This window comes from Danio rerio, chromosome 3 (genome assembly GCF_049306965.1).
Source record: "Danio rerio strain Tuebingen ecotype United States chromosome 3, GRCz12tu, whole genome shotgun sequence".
Classification (NCBI taxonomy): domain Eukaryota; kingdom Metazoa; phylum Chordata; class Actinopteri; order Cypriniformes; family Danionidae; genus Danio; species Danio rerio.
Window position 1 is genome coordinate 7,690,264 of NC_133178.1, and position 14,708 is coordinate 7,704,971.

Consider the following 14,708-nt stretch of genomic DNA (forward strand, 5'->3'; position numbering starts at 1 on the left):
GTATGCTCCATGTTACGGGCTGATCTGGGTAAGCAGAATCGCGCCGAACATTTCTCAAACCCAATCTCAAAACTTAAAAGTAATCCAAGAATCCTCTCAAGGAAAGGGGTGTGTGCATAACAAAAAGCATTTGCATTTAGTGCTGCATGTGGGAAAGTCACACCCTTCACAGTGATTCAAAAGATGCCTGAAGTTTAATATTTATTGTTTTGATTATGTCTATTTCTGAGAGAATGAGACCATTGTACCAATCGCACTGAGACATTTCAAATGAAATCAAACATGATAGATAAAGTCACTTGGGTTAATTTAGAGCATTCAGACTTTGAAATGACCATAGTGTGAGTTGGGGTGGTTGAAGTCGAGTTTCAGTGGATTCAAATGTAAATGTAGGGGGAGCTGGCTTTTCCCGCATTCCCACCTGCTGGGTTGTGGAGTCAATTGTCTCTGCTTTCAGCTCATGTTTGAATTGCCAAAGACATTAAAATATTTGTAATATCTCAATTCATACAACACGTTCCTTTAGAAATTATTTCTATATGGTGATTTGCTTCCCCAATAGTATCTGACTTGCACATCCAAACTAGGACTCAAACAGAATCAGACAGATGCACTCAGTAGAGCTAGTAAATAGCGTAGAGTAGTCATAGAATATTGACCTCACTGTGGGGGGTAGGGTTAGCGGTTTACAGGTTAAGGGTTAGGTTTACATATTAAAAAGCATTGCATGCAGTCTCAGATTGCATGTGCATCCGTTCTTCAGCCAGACACTTCTAAAGGTAAACAGTTGGGTTTAACCATTTTTAAATCCTTTCAGCCAATCTCAGGGTTTGGTGGGAGAGTTTTAGCTTAGCTTAGCAAAAATCACAAAATCGGATTAGACTATTAGCATATTTTCCAAAAAAAAAAAAAAAAAAAATGTATAAGTTGACACTTTACCTATTTAAAGCTTTATGTAGTTACATTGTGTACTAAGACTGATGTAAGAATTAAAAGTTCTATTTTCTAGGCCTGATCATGACCCCAAAACTAAACCAAACCATGAAAAAGTCTGTATTGATGTTGCTGACCTTGACTGCAATATTATATAGATTTGTTGCTAGCCAACAAAATAAATCTATTGACACAGAGTCAGGTTTCAGATTTGCTCAAATACATTTTTGTATTTTACTCATTTTTTTATTTATATATCCTTGGTTGTGATCTTAAGTGATTTTTAACATTTTTTAAATCAATGGATCAACAAATAACAGGTGATAATTTAATATTATTCAACTTACATCCAAGATAATACTCAAATTTACCACACAGAGTCACTATAGTAACAAGTGATAATTTAATATTATTCAACTTTCATCCAAGATAATACTCAAATTTACCACACGGGGTCACTATAATAACAAGTGATAATTTAATATTATTCAACTAACACCCAAGATAACCTTTACACATAACATTTAACACTTACAGAATTCTGTTTTACTGAGAATCTGTCACACCCCTTGCGTGCAATGTCACAAAATCTCTGTTCATCCCAATCCCTAATCATAAAATATATGTCTTAGCAAGAGGAGCAAGAGGAAATAAACACATCGTATCACGACAGATAAAGTAAATATCATCATACATACTCACATAAATAATGTATTAAACCTAGAATGATACACTATTGCCTTCGTCTCTCATGCACTGCTCAAACAGCATATCTCTGTATCACACTTATGGTCAATCGACATTAACAGCCGCTCTCTTTAAGCGGAAATACATATTTTTGTGCCCCGGATATATATATATATATAAATAAAGGGTGTAACGGTTTACAAAAATCTCGATTCGGTTAGATACAATACAGTGGCGTCATGGCTCGGTACATTTTCGATAAGAAAAAAGCCAGAGGATTCCTCTGATTAAATTTTTTATCTATTAAAACTAACATCATAAAAGTATGATCTTGTTTTTTTTTTTTTTTTTTTTTTACTTTAAACAGTGATAGAGCTATACTTCCGGGATTTCTGCTGAGCAGCAAATAAAACAAATCCTTCTTTATACTCTAAATAAAAAAAGCTTCCTATAAAAAATAAATATAATATTGTAGTTAAACAAATAAAAAGAAAAGGACCATTTAGTTTGTATATGGAACTCAGTTCTTTTTTATTTTTATAAGTATTTTTTTTATTTTCAGAAAGATGAGTGTGTCCACCTTTTCCTTAGACAGCACAGATCTGCTTGATTTGACTGTCACCTGCCATTTCAGTGGATCTGAAAGCAGGAATTATCTGACTGAAATGGGCTCATGAAGGAATAATGTAACGGGGCTCTATTACATTTAACATTTTCTGAAAACATTTTTTTCCACCACTCTCTTGGTGGCGGTGATGGTGCGCGATGTATCTGAAGAGCATTGGGGGCATGTGCATGCGACGTACCTGAGCGGCGGGGGTGAGTTTTGCCCAATGTACCTGAAGAGCTGGGAGGGATGTGGTGGAGAGGGGTGTGCGACGTATTTAAGGACTGGGGGGGAGACGCGCGATTATCCAGAAGATTGTCATTCGTTTGCCGGCATCCAGGAGTCTCCCGGAGCTTCTGGGAGACTTGGGATTTGAGGGACTACATTAATGTTACTAGCCAGAAGGCAGCATGTTGTCTGCCAAGTCATTTGGGATGCCATGTTGAGTGTTGTTGCACTGAAAACATTATATTTTGTACTTATTCCCTTTTATCTTTTTAGATGTTAGTCTGAATTGAATCGTTCGGTTTGTAATGCGTACTGAACCGAAAGTCTTATACCGAACGGTTCAATACGAGTACGCGTATCATTTTAGCAAGCACAATAGACCCTTTTCACATGACCTCATGTGTTGTCTGGTTTCACTCCATGCAGTGTACCATACTTCCACCTACACAGAACTCCCTATAATGAACTCACCCAGTCAGCTTCACCCCATTCAAACTTTTAGCCACCAGCCCCACTGTCTCCTGAAAGTAGCCTGACAGGTCTGGGACACAGTCCCACACGGGACTGTAACAAAACATGTACGAGACATGAGGGAGAAGATTCCCTCCCTGAGTTCCATCCTAGCAATAAAGTAATGGTACTGGTCCCCACCAGAAGATTTTGGCCACCTGGAAGGGTAGTTACCTAGTCATCGAATGGGTCGGGCCGGTAATTTAACAAAAATGTCAGCCTGGACGAAGAAGAGAGGAGAAGCTGTACCATATAACCATCCTGAAATGGTGGGTCCCACAACCGGAAAAAAACTGGCTGCTCCCCTGCAGTGGGTGGCAGCGGCAAAGGACACCAACTAGGTCACCAGGTGGTTCCTAGTGCTTCAGGACTTCCACTTTAAAGTCCAACTTCGAGCTGCCTATGGGAATGCTGATGGCCTGTCAAGGATATGGTCCAGGTGGGCTCCCATAACATCTCCTCTCTCTCTCATAACAGGATGGTGGTTCAATCCACCATGATGCTCAGGGGTGGGGGTAGGGGTACTGTCGCAAGTACTCTTCTCCAATGTCGCCAGAGAGCAATAACTACTGTCACCTGGACTCACCTCATCAGGATCAATCACCAGCAACTGCAGACAATCAGAGGGAGAGGATATAAGCAGACGGCACCAGAGCTTCAATGAGCTACAAACTCCCGACTTACCCATATGCTAATTTCTCTCTACCTCTCTCTTCAGAATTAACCAATTGCATAAACCCTCACCAGACTGCACCCTGCACACCCTGCAGAACACCCTAACTCACCATCTAGAAGTCTTCACAGAGCACTACTTAACCTTTCATCTGCACTCACCTTCTGGATTTGTTGTAAATTAATCACCCTCTGGGGCTTTTCTTGAATATACGCAGTCTTTGTGTTGTGTTTGGTTCCTTTTCCTGCCACAGCTGTCAGGGCAGAACCTGCTTGTGTCTTTATGTCATCTGTCTCTGCTGTGAAAATGTTTCATTTCCAGTTAATTATTTTCACAGTTCATACTTTACAATGTAATACTTTTCTTTTTCAGGTTCACCTGGAAATGCAAAAGATGCAGTAGGAGAGATCATATCTGAGTCAACGATTAGAGATTCTGAATCAAATGATTCCACCAAGGTAAATTGCTTTAGATCTACTCTTTACAACATTATAGTGTTTAAACTACTTTTTAACCAGCATAATTTACCTCTTTGTAGCTTACATTGAAAGAAACATTTTTCTGAAGAAACTTGGCTTGAATATCTTTAGCTTGTAGAACATAATATTTGAATCCAAAAACTTTGGTTCACAGGGACTCCTATGTAGTATTAGATATGAAAGGGTGTGGCAATGAAGCTGAGGTTCCAGTCCTGTCTTTTATTTAAATAAATGGTCTAACAGGCAAGAGCAGCAGAACAGTAGCAGTTACAGGAGCAATCAGTAACATAAGGAGCAATCAACAAGAGTAATCAACAAAACAGGCAAAAGTTTTTTTTTTTCAGGTTTGGCCCAGCAGTGGAGGCTCTGGTGGCCAATCGTGTAGATCTGAGAGCAGTGGTGGCTCTGGTGGCCAATCGTGTAGATCTGAGAGCAGTGGTGGCTCTGGTGGCCAATCGTGTAGATCTGAGAACAGTGGTAATCCTGGAAGCAGCAGCTCTATCACAGGAGTGTCAAACTCATTTCCTGGATTGCCACAGCCCTCCAGAATGTGGTTCAAACCCTCCTTCAACTCACTTACTTGTAGGTTTCAAACAAGCCTGAAGAACTCAATTAGTTTGATTAGGTGTGTTTAATGAGAGTAACAGCTAAAGTGTGCAGAGCTGCAGCCCTCCAGGAACTCAGTTTGACACCAGTGCTAAAGAAGCTTGGGCAGTGATGAAGGCTCTGGCAGTTAATGAGACATCTCAACATTCAATGCAGATGCTGAAAGGGTTAAACAGGAGCAAACGGCAATATAAGGGGCTATTCAAAAGAAAGGCAAAAGGTCAGGCCAGGTAGCAAACAATAATAAAACACAGAAGTTAAAACAAAAAAAAGACAAAAAGTGGTACTTACAGTATATGTGAGTCAGTAAAGTTCAGCAGCTGTAAGTGTAATGTTGTGGGAGGTCTAGCTCAGGTGAATAGCTATTGTGCTGTAACTAGTCAGCCTGCAACAGAGGTGAGGATCCAAATGCAGTTTATTAAGAAAATCGTCATGCAGGCAAAGGTCAAAACAGGGACAGAAAGGACCATGCAGATCATCCAAAGGCATAAACAGAAGTACAGGCGAATGGTCAGGACACGCAGCAAAACAATGTGAACAGTAAAAAAAGCTAAGATCAAAACACGAAAAGCAAGGCAAGACAAGGACAAAGCTTTGTTATGCTCAATTAAAGTTTACACAACTCAGCAATGAGAAATAGGTGTTTTTATAGTCCTAGTAATCAGTCTATCATTAGCTTCCAGCTGTGTGTGTGTGTAATCGGGGGAATCAGGAACTGGTGTGTGAGTGCAAAGACTTTTGGGAGTTGTATTTCATATATTGGCAGATGTGTAGTTCTCCAGCAATTTGCACAGGCTAGATTACTGGTGATTGTAACAGGTGCAAGTTGAATAGCTGGAGTGTAATCTAAATAGTTCAGTTTGTTGCAATGTTAATTTTGTCAGCAAATGTTGATTTAGTTTTAGTCTTAGTCTTCTGACTAAAATTCCATTTTAGTTTTAATAATATTTTAGTCTTCTGAATCATTTTACTTTTAGTCTAGTTTTAGTCAACTAAATTTCATAAGATTTTACTACTCTAGATTTAGTTGACTAAAATATATTTGGTTTGATTTAAGTGTAATTTAATTAAATATAGTCTATATTTATTTGTTTGTATAAAATATTCGAACTTAAAATTAAATAAATTTGTCTGATTAAAATATGGAATATAGCTTTTCCATTGAAGACCAAAAATTACATATGCATTGTTTATTTATAATATGTAAAATTTTGTGTCTGCAAGAACAGAAGACTTTTGAAAATGTAGGACTTCATTTAAACCCTTTATTTTAACCTGGTATTCTACCAGTCATTTTAACAAGTCTGTGAAACAGTTTCATGCGATTAAATCTTTAAAAGGGCTTGAAATAGTTTAAGTATGCTTTGCAATGTCAGTCTATAGGAGGCTTTACTGTTGTAGTTAGTCTGACAGTACATGGTGCTGAATAACTAAGTAATGACTTATGACTGGCAAATGATAATGTATTATCTTGTTAAATGTGCACTTAGCTCCATGGCTCTGTTAACTCGCATAGAGGAAATATAAAGTGAAAATGTACATAAAAAATACAAGAGCGATTCACTTCAAGGCAGTTTTGTTACAATGTGATTTTCTGATAAGCGGAGATTATAGCACTCCAGTCTCATTACATCCTTACGCCTGTTTCACACCGCAAGCGTCAGCGGCACGTGAGCAGAGCGTGAGCAGCGCGTATGTCGAGCAAAAGCAGCACGCAGGATTTTGCCTTTCACACCAGCTGCGTCTGCAGCGCGCAGCTCTTCGGCAGCTGCTGCAGAGATCAACCTATCTCTGTCTATTCTATCTAGTTCCCCTTCGGGGGGAACTTCAGCACTATAAGTGGATTTGATTTGTAAAATCCACGCATTGGGAGGTTCGGTTCAGAAGCTACTCGTCTGAAAGAGTATTGAACGGGCCAATTAAGAATGAATTGGCAGCGCAAGCCTGCGCAGGTGAGCGGCATAAGCAATCAACTGAGTATATAAGCTCACCTGGCGCCAGCAGACGCTATCCTTTTCGCTTCAGAGACTTTCTGATCGAGTCGATGAGGGTTCCTCCTGCTGTGACCAGCGATTCTGAGCGAACGAGAGCATTCTCCCGGTCCAGAGTGTGTACACGCAGTGGCAGACGGTCGAGCTGGGTTTCTCCCTTGCCTGGCGTTCTTTGGGTCCGGTCCTCCAGAGCGGTGCGTATAAAGTTGCAAACTTCACAGAAAGAGCAACACAGTCGTGCAGCACGTCCTTATCAGGACGGCGCTCCGACTGTGCGTTTCTGGATGCGGTGGTTTCCTGTCCTCGGATGATGGGCGCGGGCACTGCGTTACATGTCTGGGGGTCCAGCATGTTAATGCGCTGCTCGCGGGCAGTTCATGTCGTCATTGCGATGCCATGACTGTTGCGCAAGATCGCGGTTAGCCTTTGCAAAAGGGTGAACCACCCCAGTTGTCCCCTGCTCTGCAGCGGGCACTCGGGCAGATCTGAGGGTTTCAGCGAGAGATAATCCGTCGCCCACGGGCCCGCGGACCTCCCGCTCCTCTAAGCGCTCCATCCAAGCTTCGGGCGGGGGAAGCGATCCGTCTAACAGATGGTAGCCCTTACGCCCGATGACACCGGAGACCAGATGTCCACCGCGGCATCGGAGGGTGGGCTTTCATTGTCCGATGATGATCCAGACCCGCTCGCCCCCTTCGGGCTGGTGAGCGCTGTCACTACGGATCCTGAAACGGACATGTTAGCCGTGCTTTCCCGGGCTGCTTCGGCCGTGGGTTGGAGATGGTTTATCCCCCAGCTCCGCGGCCGGACCGACTAGAGGGGCGTTCCCTTCTTCCCAGAGGTGCACAGTAGGCTCACGCGGTCTTGTAAAGCACTTTTTTCTGCTCGTGCTGCGTGTTCCTCCACCCTAACCACTCTTGACGGTGAAACAGCCAGGGGGTATGTGGCGATTCCTCAGGTTGAGTGCGCGATGGCGGTAAATCCGCGCGGCGCCTCTTCTTGGCGGGATCCGCCTCGTCTCCCATCCAAAGCCTGTAAGTTATCTACCTCCCTCGGAGCTAGAGCTTACATAGCTGCGGGCCAGGCTGCTTCAGCCTTGCATGCGATAGCCACCTACTAGCGCTACCAAGCGCAAGCGCTGGCCGAGCTGCACGAGGGTGGGTCCAACCCAGGCTTACGAGCTTCGCACCGCCGCCGACTTAGCTCTTCGGACTACTGAGTCCGCTGCGTGTGCGTTGGGAAGGACGATGTCCACATTAGTGGTCCAGGAGCGCCACCCCTGGCTGATATGCGCAAAGTCGACAAAGTCCGCTTTCTTGACTTCCCCATATCCCCAGCCAGGTTCGGCGACACTGTCTGTGAATTCACCCAGGAATTCAAGGCGGTGAGAGAGCAGTTGGTGGGTGATGTCTTATCGGCGGTCCGTAGCCCGCTCCGCCCGCCGTGCCATTCATACCTGCTCCTCGCCGAAGGCGCCCGCCTACGAGAGCTGCTCCGCCCCCGCACACGCCTCAGGCGAAGCGAGCGCGTCGGGCACCTCGGAAGCAGGCAGCCCCCCTGCCCAGAACGCCGCTAAGTCCGGCAACGGACCGCGAAGCGCCCCTGGGACAGGCCATCTGGAGAAGAGGGAACTTGCTCTTTCCCCGCTGGAGGGCGGGGCCCCATTTCCAACGGCACTTTTTACTGCCATGAAAACATTATGAAAGGGCACTTTTCACTTCCCCAGATGTGACAGCCCGAAATCTGCCAGTCTGGGACGCTATGCTTTCTAGCTTGCAGATTCGGTGCGTTTCGCCAGTGGCTCACGAGCGCTGGGAGGACGGTCTCCTTTCTCCCACCCCTCGAGCCTCCCCTCCGGAGCTCGGGTTTGGAGTGAGAGCAAATATCTCACCTCCAGCTTTTCCGTGGGACCCGCGAGCTTCCCGGATCAGCACACCCACTCCGCGCTGCCCCACTGCTGGTACGTCAGCGATTGTAGCGATGAGTCCATTAGCGAGAGCTCTGCCTGCCTGGTTAGCGCGGGCCAGCTCTTCGCGGTGGCTCATACGCACAATCAGACTCGGCTATGCGATTCAGTTCGCGAAACGGCCCCCCAAGTCACGGGTGTGTATTCACCAGGGTCAGCCCCCTGTCCGCCCCTGTCTTGCGAGAGGAGATTGCTGTCCTCCTGGCGAAGGATGCAATCGAGCCGCTCCCTCCAGCCGAGATGGAGAGCGGGTTTTACAGCCCACGCTTCATCGTGCCCAAAAGAGCGGTGGGTCACGGCCAATCCTAGATCTGCGCGTTTTGAACCGCTGCCTGCACAAGCTGCCGTTCAGAATGCTCACGCAGAAGCGCATCCTCCGGTGCGTTCGTCCTCTGGGTTGGTCTGCAGCATTAGACCTGATGGACGCGTATTTCCATGTCTCCACTCTTCCTCGCCACCGACAGTTTCTGCGGTTTGCGTTTGAAGGTCGAGCTTGGCAATACAAAGCCCTCCCCTTCGGGCTCTCTCTGTCTCCGCGGGTCCTCACCAAGCCCGCGGAGGGTGCCTCAGCGCCCCTTCGGCTCGCGGGCATCTGCATACTCAATTTCTTTACGACTGGCTGATTTTTGCCCTCTCTCAGAGCAGTTGATTATGCACAGAGACAAAGTGCTCTGGCACTTCCACCTGTGGGGGTTTCAGGTCAACCGAGAAAAGAGCAAACTCGCCCCCGTGCAGAGGATCTCTTCTCTCGGGCTGGAGCTGGACTCGGTCACCATGGCAGCGCGCCTCTCCGGAGAGCGCGCTCAGCTGATGCTGTACTGTCTGAGAGAGCTCGACAGTAAAATAGTGGTCCCACTGAAACTATTTCAGAGGCTCCTGGGGCATATGGCATCCGCAGCCGCTTCATGCCGCTCGGATTATTCTATATGAGACCACTTCAGCACTGGCTTCACGATCGAGTCCCCAGATGCGCATGGCACGCGCGCGCACACCGAGTCTCTGTTACTGCGCTGTGTCGCCGCGCCCTCAGCCCTTGGAGCGACCCCTCGTTCCTACAGACCTGGGTGTCTCTAGAACAGGCGTCCAGTCTTGTTGTCGTTTCAGCAGACACTTCCAACACGGGCTGGGGGGCTGTGCGTTGCGGGCATGCGGCTGCGGACCTGTGGAAAGGTACCCAGTTGCATTGGCATATCGCCTGGAGCTGTTGGCAGTGTTCCTCGCTCTCCACCGTTTTTTTCCGGTGCTGGAGCGGCAACACGTGCTGGTCAGGACGGACAGTACGGCGGCGGTGGCGTATATCAGCCGTATAGGGGGTATGCGCTCTCGCCGCATGTCTCAGCTCGCCCGCCGTCTGCTCCTCTGGAGTCATCCGCGGCTGAAATCGCTGCACACCATTCATATTAAGGCAAGCTCAACCGTGCAGCCGATGCGCTCTCACGGCAGCCTTGCGTCCTGGAGAATGGAGACTCCACCCCGAGTCTGTTCAGCTGATATGGGCGCGATTCGGGGAAGCCCAGATCGATCTGTTGCTTCCCCCGAGATCGCTCATTGCTAGTTGTTCTTTCCCTGACCGAGTGCTCTCGGCACGGATGCACTGGCTTACAGCTGGCCTCGGTGCACGCGCAAATACGCGTTTCCCCCAGTGAGCCTGCTCGCGCAGTTACTGTGCAAGGTCAGGAAGAGGACGAGGAACAGGTTGCTGGTTGCGCCCCTCTGGCTCAACCGGACCTGGATGTCAGAGCTCTCCCTCGCGATAGCCCTCCCCTGGCAGTCCCTTCGAGAGAGCACCTACTCTCTCAGGGACAGGGCACCACCTGGCACCCTCGCCGATCTTTGAAGAGATTGTAGACGCGAGGAAGACTTAGGTAACCTCCGATTGCGGTGGCTAATACCGTCACTCGGGCTAGAGCCCCCTCCCCGAGCGCGCCTATGCCCTGACGTGGAGTCTATTCACTGAATGGTGTGTCTCTCGCTGAGAAGACCCCCGTAATTTGCCAGATCAGCGTTGTGCTTTCTTTACGCCGAGAGAAGCTGGAGAGCAGGCTGTCGCCCTCCACACTCAAGGTTACGTGGCTGCCATCTCCGCTCTCATAACGCGGTGGCTGGCAGCACCGTGGGAACGCATAACCTCATCATCCGGTTCCTCAGGGGCGTTAAGCGAATTAATCCACCCCGCCCCCTCTCATGCCCTCTTAGGATCTCGCCCTCGCTACACAAGCCGCGTCAGATCCCTTCGATCCTCGACTCAGTATTTTCTGTCCCTGAAGACAGCTCTGCTGGTCGCGTTGATATCGATTAGAGGGTCGGGGACCCGGAGGCATTTTTCGGTCAGTGACTCGTGCCTGTAATTGGGCTGGCTTCTCTCACGTATGAGACCCCGCCCGCGATATGTGCCCAAGGTTCCTACCACTCCGTTTTAATACGAGGTAGTGAGCCTGCAAGCGCTGCCCTCGGAGGAGGCAGACCCAGCCCTTCTTTATTGTCCAGTTCGCGTTTTGCGTATTATCCGGACCGCACTCAGAGTTTAGATCATCTGAGCAGCTCTTCATCTGTTATAACGGTCGGCAGCAGGGAAGTGCCGTACCGAAATAAGTTCCCACTAGATTGTGGATGCCTTTCTTTCACTATCAGAGCCGAGATGAGCCGCGTCCCCCGAGAGCGCGTGCGCACTCCACTCGGAGTTTCGCATCCTCTCGAGCGCGCGCACGCGGCGCCCCTCTAACAGACTTCTGTAGAGCTGCGGGCTGGGTGACACCCAACACATTTGCAAGGTTTTACAATCTGCGAGTGGAGCCGGTTTCCTCAAGGGTATTAGGTAACCCTGGGTGATTGAGGAAACAATTCGGTAGGGTGTTGAAACACGCTTGCTGCGCCATTTTCCCTAACACGGAGATACGTGCGCCTTTTTATCTGTCAGTAAAGATCCCCGTCAGGTGAGCCCTGCAGATTCCTCCGTGGCCCCCAGCACTGACTCAGCGGAGGAGTCACTTGCTGGCCCACTACGTTGTAGGTCTGCCCGCTGGTCAGCCCGCGTTTTGGGTAAAGGTGCCTGCTATGCGTGATCCCCACTAGGCGATCCCATATGCTTATTCCGCCACGGTTAAGTCCCCCCCCTGGGCGGACCCGTGTCTTCCCTCCCCGCTAACCACTCTTTTGCTATGCGTACTCCCCCTTTTTAGGGCTAGTCCATATGTAAATTCTGCCATCTATCCCCCCTCGGGTAACGGATGGCCTCCGCAGCGTCCTCCCTATCGGGATTGCACGCTTCCCAACGTACTGTCGTATTTCCTAGAATTATCTAGATGCTCACGACTTCCCAAAAAATATATCTAAATCCGTAAAACTTCTGTTGAAGTAGGATAAATTAGGGCCAGGGACACGTTGGAGGACCGCGCCCCCCATGATGCGGGTGCGTCACGCTTGCTTGACTATCTCCTCATCGGGGGTGTTGGTAAGGTGCAGTCATTATGGCGCTTTCAATGGGCTCCCAATGCGTGGATTTTACAAATCAAATCCACTTATAGTGCTGAAGTTCCCCCCGAAGGGGAACGTTCGAGGTTACTAAAGTAACCCTTCGTTCCCCGAGGAGGGGAACGGAAGCACTATACTCCGTCGCCATAATGACTGTCCCTTAGCTGTTGAAAGTCTCTTCAGCTTAAAAAGGATAGCGTCTGCTGCGCCAGGTGAGCTTATATACTCAGTTGATTGCTTATGCCGCTCACCTGCGCAGGCTTGCGCTGCCAATTCATTCTTAATTGGCCCGTTCAATACTCTTTCAGACGAGTAGCTTCTGAACCGAACCTCCCAATGCGTGGATTTTACAAATCAAATCCACTTATAGTGCTTCCGTTCCCCTCCTCGGGGAACGAAGGGTTACTTTAGTAACCTCGAACGTTACCCATGTCTCTCTATATACAAATACACCTTTTAAACTTTTCATCTGCACCAAAGCCCCTCCTATGGTGTTTCTTTAACCTGCAAATTTTTATTTTACAAATTTTATAGATCAAACAGTACTGTATGCTTCTCAAGCTAACTTATATGAGAAGTGTCTACAGTCAGAAGACAATCGCCTGTGATATCATGTCATTTGTTTTTTTGATTATCAGGTTGCTGTACACCTAGTTATAATCATATTTATACAATATAGTTATAATGATATTTATACATGATCAAACTAGTGTAACTTTCTCCGCTTTAGTGATGTCCAGCGGCAGAATAACAGCTCGTTAATTCCTGCTCGTGCAGATGATGAGACGGACAAAAGTAACCAATGCATGCCATTCTTTTACTTATTTTTGTGTTGTCAGATTCACAATGCAAACAGCTCCCGGTAGGAATAACTCGAGTGAACATAAAACAAAGCCGATTAAAACTTTCTTGCTCTGCTCAGCTGCACAACACACAGCGAGCTCACATAATCCAGCATGCGTGTCGAACTACACTACCCACAATACACTTCGCTATGGACTACAAATCCCGTAAATATTCTATTCCCTCTCTCCTGCAACTCTACTGTGCAAAACTGATACTAAAATTGTTTTACATTTGGTTTTGTAGTTCGGGCCTAAATAAATGTTTGTTGCCGTTTTTAATCGTTTTAAGTTTATTTGAATGACTATATATAAACCATTTGACATTATTAACGTATTTATTGGGTAAAATTGCTACTTTTTACTGTCATTCATTGTGTTTTGGTCATTATCAATGCACTGTCACTTTAATTGAGCGTGAGCAGCGCGTCAAAAATAGACCCAGCGCCGAAACTATCGCTGCACTGCTGCTTCGGCGATGCTCACGCCTCGCTCTGACGCGCTGCTGCTGCGTGCGGTATGAAAGCTCTAATCTGTTAACATGGACGCCGAAAACACACGCTCTGCTCACGCGCCGCTGACGCTTGCGGTGTGAAACAGGCGTTACACTTGAAGACTTGAGCTGTGCATCGATAGATTACTATTCAGTGTTTGGACTCTCAGCATTGAATATTAAACCACACGGAACTAAACAAAACTGAACTTCAACTCTGAAAACTGAGCTGACACTGTTTCAATTCACTACAATCTTCTATGTGAAGCTGCTTTGACACAATCAACATTGTAAAAGCGCTATAGAAATAAAGATGAATTGAATTACAGTAAGAAATAATCACGTCACAGAATGACGTGCTGAATAAAGCAGTTCAATCAGGCAAGCTAAGCTTTAGCTGCAGCTAAAATTAAATGCTTGGGGAAACAACTCCACACAAAAAAATTAATGCCATGATCATGTTACAGATAGGGATGCTCATTTCGGTTAATTTTGCTAACTGACAACCGCCGCTCATTAATCGGTTATTAATGGTTAACTGGTCAGATTACTATTAATTTAAATTAAACAAATTGACGTGTCTATTTTGTGTCTGACACATTAAATATTGCCTTTTAAAATAGGCTACTGATTTATTTTTACATGCTAGCATAATAATAATAGAACAATACAACAGAGCATTTTCACGCACCTGCAGTGTTTAGCACAGAAGATCAGAATAAACTAAATAAAATGAATAAAATAAATAGGACTGCCCTAAATTATTTACACTTAAATAATTAATTTATATTACAAAACGAAAATACTGACTGATTCTTTTTAATAACCGGCATAGGCTGCTTTTTTCCCACATCATAGCCTATGTTTTTTCTTCCGTCAAATAAAAATCGCACTTTCTTAAATTGCTTGCTCCACGGAAAATATGCCTTTATTTAATGCCCCGTTGTTATTAATATGAACCACAAAACCTTTTACATTTGTAATAGAAATCATTATTTTAAAGAATATGTCCTGATATATGGTTTCCTCTCTCTCCCTCGTGGTTCAAGTGCGCGCGCTGCGTGATGAAAAGACAGCAACAACGCGCGCATATGTTGACTTTTTGTAAACAGTTTTGTTGTTTAAATATAATATTGCGTTAATGTGCATACATGCTTTATAAGATGTAAAATAAAAGGTAAAGCCTATTTGTTGCGTTTATTACGCAGATCCAGGTCAACAT

General features: G+C 46.2%; 1 protein-coding gene across 2 annotated transcripts in view; it reads left to right on the forward strand.

Moving 5' to 3' along the window:
• gvin1l (GTPase, very large interferon inducible 1, like) overlaps positions 1–14,708 on the forward strand; it is a 39,216-nt gene that overhangs the window by 18,073 nt on the left and 6,435 nt on the right. For both annotated transcript variants that reach the window (XM_068218672.2, XM_073943943.1), the window contains one exon: positions 4,011–4,096. In XM_068218672.2, coding sequence (XP_068074773.1) covers positions 4,011–4,096 — 86 coding nt within the window. The remainder of the gene's footprint in view (positions 1–4,010; positions 4,097–14,708) is intronic.